The 9,980-nt window shown below is 46.2% G+C and overlaps 1 protein-coding gene across 4 annotated transcripts in view; it reads right to left on the bottom strand.

The window, feature by feature from the left end:
* Positions 1 to 5,329: 5,329 nt before the first annotated feature.
* Positions 5,330 to 9,980, bottom strand: part of LOC142566249 (dnaJ homolog subfamily C member 7-like) — a 134,389-nt gene continuing 129,738 nt past the window's right edge. For all 4 annotated transcript variants that reach the window (XM_075677108.1, XM_075677092.1, XM_075677116.1 and 1 more), the window contains exons 9-11: positions 9,160 to 9,306; positions 5,798 to 5,950; positions 5,330 to 5,712 (exon numbers count right to left, since the gene is read on the bottom strand). In XM_075677108.1, the coding sequence (XP_075533223.1) occupies positions 5,588 to 5,712; positions 5,798 to 5,950; positions 9,160 to 9,306 (425 nt within the window). In that variant the 3' untranslated portion in view covers positions 5,330 to 5,587. The remainder of the gene's footprint in view (positions 5,713 to 5,797; positions 5,951 to 9,159; positions 9,307 to 9,980) is intronic.

Below are 9,980 nucleotides of genomic sequence, written 5' to 3'. Positions count from 1 at the left end.
CCAGCCAACCCCATGTGAGAACGTAACTCGCGTCGTGCGCCGCTAGCTCAAGGCCGCTTCTTCGCCATCAATCCTACACCGCGACGCCCACCGATCCATCACCAGCCACGCGATTGCTGTGATCCAGGCCGTTGTCCAACAAGAACTTGAAAAAATGAGTCTCAACTCCCTGTGCCGTCGACCCACGAACCCAGCGTGCAGCGCGACTCTCGCGGCCCTCCTCGTCCCCGACAATCCTTTCTTGCCACACACCGCAACCCGTCTGAATGGCACACCTCTGACGACAAGCCCATGTTTCCGTTGCTGCCGCACTGACACCATCGCTCGTCACTGCCGCAACCGATGGCCAACTCCGTCTCCAACATATATTCCGCGGAATAGGCACTGTTGCACGGAATAGTGCCTATTCCGCGCATAATAGTAGGTGCAGATCTGCACCTTGTTAGATACGGGTCCTTTTCCTGAGCCTCCTTCGAGTTCACCAGACCACATCGAATAGCGCCACAGCTAATTAAGGAGCGCAGAAGCACATCTACCCCGTTTCCGAGGCGCGGCACGTGCAGACGAGTTGGCGTCCCCCACCTCGTGCGCCGCAGGTGGAGCTATTTACTGCTTGACTCTTCCCGAAAGTGTAGCGGGAGCCTGGCACGCTTCTAGGTAACGCAGGTCCCGAGCAAAGCTGCTTTGCAGCACTGAAACGTCGCCCCCTTCCGCCTATTGTGACGGCGCTTGCAAGCCAGCAAGGCAATACCGCAGAGAGAAGTAAGCCCTCGGACAATTGGAGCCCAAGGAGCGACCCTCTGCGCCGGGTGTGACACAATCGCACGAGCGCCTACCATTGGCCGGAAATGACGACACCTGAGCGGGCTCGCCGATTGGCCGAAAATGGCGTCACCTGAGCGGGCTCGCCGGTTGGCCGAACGTGATGTGACTTCGAGACACCGAAGGGCTTAAAAACCAGAGACCGGGAGCAGCAGGAGAGCATTCCTTCATTCATCTCTTTCGAGCTTCTTGCCACGGGCCGCAGCGTCCGAGTTGCTGCCGGCCCGTAATTACTTTATGACTTAATTTCTTTGTACTCTCACTGTAAATAATGTAAATAAACCTCCAGTTTTCATCTCAAAGTCCTCCTCAACCTCGGCCAACTCCCGCACCCAACGGCAAGGTCCAATATCTGGGGGACAGCGATTGGGATTGTCCCTAAATCCAACAACCTACTATTATGCGCGTCTGCTCTATCCAGCGCTAGGGTGGCCCATTCTAGCCACCCTACCAGCGCCAGCTTACCTACTCCTACCATCCACAAACCAACAGCCTGACCGAGCGACTGAACCGGACCCGTATAGATATGCTGGTGAAATAAGTTTCAGCTGATCATCTCGATCGGGACCTAGCTCTACCGTACGGGCTGTTTCAGCCAGGAAAACTTGGAGTGCATTGTACCGCGATGCGGCGAACGCTTGAGTCAGGCGGCGGCGGCAGCTCGCGCAGGCGCAGATGCTCGAGGGTCGGACTCTTGAACCGCGTCGTCTGCTACGGCGGCGCGCGCTGGCCGCGTTGTTGGGAAGCGTGCTACTGTCGGAGGCATCGCGATGCAAAAGTTTACCCCTACGTGTGAAACAGCCCAGTACATCACTTTCGCCTATAATTCTCGCCTGGTCACCGCCGGCTGTTCACCGTTTTTCCTCTTGTATGGTCGTAACCTACGCTACCGGTCAACATCTTGCTACCATCGATACCGATCTCAACAAGTGAACATGCGCGTGATGCCACCGCTCGCGCTGACTACGCTCGATAACTTGCACGCGCTCGCCTATCAGTGTCGCAAGACAACCAGAAGCGTCCCTACAACCTCTGTCACTGTGAAGAGCATTTTTCGCCGGGCACCCTAGTGCTCCTTTGGACGTCTTCCCGTTGAGCCTTTACGAGAAACTCCCGTCTTGTTATACAAAGGGCCATATCGCGTGGTTCGCCAAGTCACTGACAGTTCTTTATTATATGCTGACATCACCTGCGAAATTGTTCCAGTCAGCCTCGCAACGTCCTCCGCTCCGACTACCAGTGATATCGTCCACGTCGCCAGGCTCAAGCCCCACAACTCCGCTTCCCACAGATATCTAGCGGCACCAGGACGGTGCTTTTGCCACCGGGGGTTGTGTTGCGATAACAAAATGCGCTTTTAAAACATGGCGCAAATGAAGACGAAGACGGGCGCCTGGGCTTGGCACGAGCTGGTTGCCATCTTGGTGTCTGGCTGCGCTTTTCTTGTAAATACAATGTAAATAGTCTTTTGTCAGCGTCTTCCCGCACGTAACAATATATAATGATTGATAAATTTCTACATTGAAAAGCACTGGCTCGGGGAGTGGGGTATATAGAAGGGAAAGGAGATCCCGAACGACGGTTAATAGTAACTGGTTCCTTCTTCTACAGCGTTTTTTCTTTCTCTTTTACTTCGGACATTACTTTAAAAAAAAGCACACAAAAGTTACTCGAACGGCGTCACTACAGATTATAGAAGAGTTGATTGTTGGGCTAGTTGGTTTTTCATACTTGAACAACTTAGCTCAATGAAAACCACAGAGACGAGAAAGGTGGACAGAGAGTACAGCAAACGTACGAAACACCGTGAACCACACCGCAAGGCGAGCGATAGCCTCCGAGTTTCGCTAAGGTCCCTAGACAAAAAACTTTATCTAGAGACCTTAAGTTTGGCGCGTCGTGGGGGCCAAAATCAGAAATAGTGGCGTCTCTGTGTAAATCTAAAATCAAATCTGAACTGTGTGCCACACGTACCGAGGCGGAGCGTTGTGGGCACGCCCCGCCCCGTCATAGCCTTTGCAGCGCAAGGAGGAGCGGGAGCACCGCGAAGGGGATCATACGTACGCGATCTTTTTTGTCACTTGTAGGCAGTTATAGTTGGGAGTCCGCAACCACCCACGTACGCAGCGCGCGCGCACGAACGGCAATAGTTGGCCCGACGCAAAAATTGAGAAGGGGATCGCCGACTCTCACGCGCAGGAGCCGGATGGATGGATGGAAGGTAGGAGCGTCCCCTTTGAAACGGGGCGATGGCAGTTGCCACCATGCTCAGCTTTTTATTTTGCCTTTTATTTTTGTTTACCTGTGTTGTGTGTTATTAAAATTCGCGATTTTCTTTAAATACGTCTTCCTACTCTTTTAACCTTATGTCACCTGTCTGCTTCTGAGCCACCAATCCTCCAATCGCCTTTTGCTTATTTCCACCGCATATTTATTTACATGACTATTGTTATCTCTGAACCCTAGAGCCTCAGGAAGCGCGACTGTGGCAGCATCGACATCGGGACTGATACCATCACATTTTAGTATGAGGTGTTCCATCGTTTCTACATATTTACCACACACAGTACATGTGTCTTCTTAAATTTCTGTTTATAGTTCCGAGTTCTAAGACATCCTGCTGCCTCCTGAGTTATCATAAAATGCTTCCTTCCTGATCTGCTGTTTCCAGTATCGATATAGTTCCACACTACGCTTCTTTTCCATTGAATTTATCAAATTTTTACTTTCTGCGTTTTTAACCTGTCATTTAATGCTCAGTCTTTCTTCGTCCTCGTGTCTGGCATACTCACTGGTTAGCTTCCTAGTTCTTTTCCGCCATTGTGAGTCAACGCTCTTTCTGTATATGTATTTAAATACCTTAGCTGCCCGCCTGTTATCGTCCAATTTCCTCACATGTTTTTCGTATAGGATTTTACTCAGAGCTTCCCTTACTTCGAACGATGCCAAGCCCATATCCCCCTGTACTGCTTCATTTGTGGTTTTCCCGTGGGCACCTAGTGCTAATCTTCCCAGAGCTCTCCGATTTACTTCTAGTCTCGACTGAACCTCTGCCCTTAAACAGAGGACCGCATTCCTGAAAGTAAGCCCCGGCACCATTACCCCCCGCATTCTCCTGCGTGCTGCGCATTGTTGCCTCCGCGGGTTTTCTGCGTACGCCAAACTGAAACTGCCTAATAACTCCGCTCCTGCTGAACGCCTTGAAGTACTTTTTGCGGCAAACTATCGTTGAAATAGCCTATTTTACCTAATCTCGACTTAGGTACCTCGTCTACACATCTCGAATTTGATAAAAAAGTGGTTCAGGGCCTCCTTAATGGAATGCTGAATTATATTTTACTTTATGTTGCATGATTTAGCCACCCAGTGTCTGGCACTGGGATGGTGCCCGTTTTTGGCTCTAGAATCTGCGCAACTTTTTAAAAATAATTATTTTTCCCTCATTCATTTCAGAACTCTTTCTCTGCCACTTTTCAACTTTCCTTGTGCAGTACTTCGCCATATGCAGTTACATAGGGAAATAGCCTTGAGGGGGCCTAGTATTATCCAAGGTCCAGTTTATGAGGTGAAACCTCAGGCTGGAAGAGATGCTGTAGCGGAGTGCTCCGGTTAACAGCTTGGGTTCTCTAACGTCAAAAGTTTTCTAACAATCTTGCATCATACTTTCAATTACACATGGCGAATGCCCAAAGGCAAACGCTACATCTACAATGCTTTCATTAAAAGAAACCATTGCAGATTAAAAGTGAGCCAGTTTTTACCGTAGTCATGTTGTTCGAGCAAGCTGGTTGGTGCGTTTCACTCCACTTTCAGTGTAGTGAACTTGGCAAACTGATAGCAAGTTTTTGCTGTTTCTGACAGGCACACTACTTCACGGAGCATGCTAGCAATAAAAAAGTTTAAGCCATAAAATTTTCTTTATTCTCTAATGAAAGAGAGAAGCAATGTTGCACAAATATCAGCATTCAATGAACTTGCAAGCCAATTGCAATGGTAGCTCCTAGTGGCCTAGCAAGTACATATTTTGTTTGTACCTGAAATAATCTTAGTACACGAAGTGTAAATCTTGTCACAGACAAACAAATGTCGAAATTGGCATTTCGGTGCCCTTCTAGGAACCTCATTCACACAAGAATGAAATGGCCATCACTGAAATAATTCAGTACACTTGATTATGTAGCGAAGTGACTTTGCTACTTATTCTTGTAATATACATTAACTTATATTTCAGACTTATAGGCTCTCCGTCACACCCTTGACTACATCAAGTAAATCTTGCATGTCCATCTCGTATTTATATCAAAGATAGTTTTTATGTACCTAGTTCAGGCTCGTTACTTGCTATGATGCCTGTGCTATACAGAAAAGTGGCTGCTCCAGAAACATGAATGCACAGGCATCATTATACTACATTATCATCTTATAGGCCTTGCAATTCCCTTTGTCCCTATTATCAGAGCAGAAAGCAAGGACTTTTCTTGCAAACAACTTTCAAAACACTGCAACATGCACTGATGGAATGCTTTTATTGACTGTTGGCAACTGATCTGAATGAGTCTGAAAACTAATGAACACATTCACACAAAACCGTCATGCACCATTTATGAACATTGTCATTTACTGCAAAGATGACTGTGCATGAATTAAAAAAAGGGGCAAGAAATTGCTTAGCATCTAACAGTATTGTATGCATGAAGACTGAAGACAGTTTATTCTGTAAATTTATATAATATGAACAGACACACTTGGCAGTAAAATTTCAGATTTATCCAAACTGAAAACTGAAGCCTCCTGGAAAGCCAAACCCTGCATCATGTTGGAAGGAACTACCACCGGTGGAGAAGAATCCAGGGGCTTCGAAGAATGTCCTAAAAACATGGGGGCTGGCATCTGAAAGTGTGGAAGGAAAAAAAAAAGTGTGAATAACAGGAGTACAAGCTGATCAGTCAAGCCTGCCGAGAAGGTTTTTGCCTACCTGAAGAAAAGCTGTCCATGTCTTCCAAATCGCGGCCTTCATCATAACGCATGCGCTTCTTGGGGTCAGAGAGAATGTTGTAGGCCTCACCAAGCTCTTTGAACTTTTTCTCTTGTTCCCGCTTCATGTCCTCAGAAGCATTGGAATGTCGATCTGAAGGAGTGAAAAAACATTACCATGTTAACTGTCAAACTGAATACTGTCAAACAATACTTGCACTGCCTAAAATGGCATTACAACATAATACAAGAAAAACAAGAACAGGTCCACAGAAATAATAGCCAGTTTTCGAAATAGGGGAACCAAAGCTAGCAAACACAATCAGTCAGCTGTAGAAAAGAATGCAAAAGGAGTACAAAAGAACGAATTGGGCGTGCTATTCATAAAACTCCATATTTATAGCTACAGGGGCTGTGCCAAAGCACTTCCAATTCAGTCTTTTATGTATTTATGTATGATTATGCATTTATGTGCACATATTAATGCAAATTTGTTGGGTCCCGAAAGTGTGTACTTTGTCATTGTATACATTAATTATGTTAAATAAACTTGCAAACTTTCAACACCTCCTGAGCCAGGATGATATGAATCTTGTGAAAGCAAAACTATCTTTGAAAGTGATTGCCTGAGAATCAAGTCGTCTTCCATGCTGTCGAGCTCGTTTGAGATTAACAACCATCTTACGCAGAACCATTTCATTCGGGGGCAGTGCCATGTCCCTACAAGGTCCATAGAGCACTTCCGACCCGCTTTGTAATTAAAGAGGGCCTCCCGCTGGTCCCACCATCAATCGTCTACTCATTGACGCCAAGCCGTTGAGTTGAGGTGGAGTTTCCCAGCTCCTTGGCCATCAAAATTGCTCATCTCTTGAAGCAGGCATCATACCGAACGCAATGCGTCTATATAACGTCACAAATGAACGGAGTCAAAATGTGAAAGGCCACAGAATACTGCACCACTAATCGTACGACCAGTCACACGCACAGTGAAAATGGTGTAAATCGGACCAAAAAACAGGTTTCGACTATGGTCGGCTTGTCTACAAATTGAATGGAGACCTAATGGTACAGGTTGGTAATAGAAGTGAGTGATTACACGAAACTTTCGAATAGTGAACTGAATACTCCCCTATTCGATTCGTACTTGAATCACATGGTCGCTATTCGAAAAGCTGAATATTTTTCAAATATTTTTTGGATATTTCACGTCATTGACTGTGCATGATCCAACATGAAATTGAAGCAAAACTACAATAACTTTTATCCCTTGCACAGCTGACATTATGTACCAGAGCACGTTGTCACTCAGGGAGCCAGGCTTTTCCAGTAAAACTCCAATGAATCACAATAAAATTGTGAACATTTGAAATTGTGAAAATTGAGAACAGATTTTCTAGTGTCGTGAATAACGCAATGTGAAAATTGTTTGACATTGCTGGTGAGAAGGCTGTATGTATATTATTCACAAAAATTGAGAAGAACTTTTGATATTCGATTCGCTTGTGCCACTATTCTATTCATTTTCGATTCAGTCTAAAAAGCTACTATCCGTACACCCCTAGTTGCCAAGGTAAAAAAGAATCCGAGGGATTTAGAATGTGTTTTCAAATGGTCAAGTATGCTGTTATTCGTATGTAATGCGAGGGCAGGTGCCGCCAAATTGACCCTTCCATCCTCCCCCTGGTCCTCTACTTTTGCTCTTCCCCTCTTACCTTCTGCCTCTTCTTATTCCCCGTCACATGCTCAATAAATAAACTTGGCTGCCAGTGGCACAATTGTAGTGCAAGTGCATGCATCAGTTTTGCGCGCCACCATGCGATTGCTACCTCTTGTTCCTCTTATCCTGCCTGCTTCACATCCGAAGCGATGCTGCTTTCAATTATACGAGGAACAATCCGAAAGTAAGTTTCATCATTTTTTTTTAAAAGAGAAGGTGGTACACCAGGAGCAACAAACAATTGCCATAAGAATCCACACCCATTGGAGGATCAACGACGGAAGGAGCATCAGCGGTGGACGAATGAGGCATGAGCAGAGAGCTGAAGAAGAGATAAGAGTAGCAGCAGACTGCCGTGCCTGAGGTTATTCGAGTACAAATCACAATGGCAGACAGATGTGTGCTGATAACAGGGTTGCAAATGGGAGTGTGTGCTGTGATCTGGTATGAATGGGCATGTGGGACTAGTATGTCCGTCATCCATAAAAATTCTACAGGTCGTGTATGGTGAAGATGTCATGTCTCATCAAACGGTTGGTCGCTGGTGCTGCTTATTCAGTGAAGGAAGGCAGTGTGTGGAGGATGGAGGTCGAAGTGGGCGTCCCTCCACAACCACGAATGAAAACAACATTACTGGAGTACAAGGCATGGTGTTAGCAGTCAGGCGCATAACAGTGTCAGACGTGGTCTCCACACTGAGCATTGGTATTGCTCAGGCCCGTCACATGCTGCACGATATGTTGGGTTACCGAAAAGTGTCTGCAAGATGAGTGCCGAGAAATCTGACCCCAGATCACAAGAGTGCAAGAATAGGTATTAGCCTCCATCACTTGATGCAGTACACGCGAGAGGGAGATGAGTTCCTGTGCAGAATCATCACAGGCGATGAGACATGGGTGCACCACTTCACCCCAGAAACCAAAGCCGCCTCAATGACGTAGAAGTATCCCAGTTCACCAGTCAGCAAAAATTCAAAATGTCACCCTTCGCAGGAAAGGTTATGGCCACAATACAGTGTTCTGGGACCCAAAAGGTGTGATTCTCCTTGATTTCCTCCGTGAAGGGACGATCAATGCGGCATGCTACTGCGATCCCTCACCAAACTTGGGTCTCATTCGACGAAACAGACCAGGGCCCTCGAGCGAAGGTGTTGTGCTCTTATATGACAATGCAAAACCACACACAGCAAGGCTCACACAAGATCAGATTCATCGCTTCGGATGGGAGAGAGGATCGCCCTGCCCCCTGTTCTTGCCCCATCGGACTTTCACCTGTTCCCTGCATTGAAAGCCGCGCTCCCGGGACGTCGCTTCCAAAACAATGCTGAGGTGGAGCAGGCTGTGCAACAACTCAACAACTCCTTGCATAGCAGGGCACCGAGTTTTACCAGAGTGGTTTCTCCAAACTGATTGCACATTATGACAAATGTCTCAATGTCGGTGGCAACTATGTGGAAAAATAGTGCAAGGTGTATAGTTCATAATGACAGGGTGTATTTTTTATTTTTTTGGCAATAAAGTTTCCGTATGAAAATAAATGACGAAACTTACTTTTGAAATGTCCCTCATACTTTCAAATGCCTGAACAGAGGCTTGCCTTGTTGGGAAGGTTGACTTATAACCCGAATAAACATAAAGAACAATTACCAGGGTGGTGTAGGAGAGCACGCTTCCTGTAGGCCTTTTTGATGTCATCGACAGTTGCATCCTTTGGGATTCCAAGAACCTTGTAGTAGTCCTTGCGCTTGCTCTTCTTCAGCTCTAATTTTGCCTGATCTAGCAGTCGTTTGTTTTCTGAGAAGCCAAGAGAAAAATAAATGTAGGCACGCACGCATGCACGCACGCACGCACGCGTGCACACACACACACACACACACACACACACACACACACACACACTCACACAGTCCTGAGGCAGCATTCTAAAGGAGTGCAATTTAGCAAGAACGAAAAGGTCTTTACAGTCAGCAATGCATTTCAACATGCTTTGCGACTTCCATTGGGAGCGTATTAACTAGGCCAGCTTTCCAGGTGCTTTAGGTTTTTGATGCTGCTTTCACAGTGCACAGACATTTTGTATACACCTACCACATCCCAGCACAATGAAGTTTCAAATCTTATGCAGCCTCTGCATCAGATACACCTCTTAACGCTAAATTAGAAGAAAGGCATTAAAAAAAAAAAACACCTAAGCAGGAAATTGCACTTTGTAGGAAAATTTTAGCCTGTATGGCATCTGGTTGCACTGTGGGAAGTCGACTGTGAGAGCTTCAGCATAAAGGCAAGTGTTGGGCACAACATGGCATGGTGTTTGCATGCATAATGTAGCTAAGCAAGTGATTTAACACTGGTGGTGAGTGATGTGTGAACAAAGCACCAGCGCGTATCATGAATGTTGTAGAGAGGAGGAAGTAGAAATAATTGAAGCAGCATAATGCATGACTGCCATAACAGTAGAAAAGCAATCA

Source organism: Dermacentor variabilis, chromosome 1 (assembly GCF_050947875.1).
Source record: "Dermacentor variabilis isolate Ectoservices chromosome 1, ASM5094787v1, whole genome shotgun sequence".
NCBI classification, from domain to species: Eukaryota; Metazoa; Arthropoda; class Arachnida; order Ixodida; family Ixodidae; genus Dermacentor; species Dermacentor variabilis.
The sequence above is the reverse complement of the archived record's forward strand: the minus strand, read 5'-3'. Positions and strand labels throughout refer to the sequence as shown.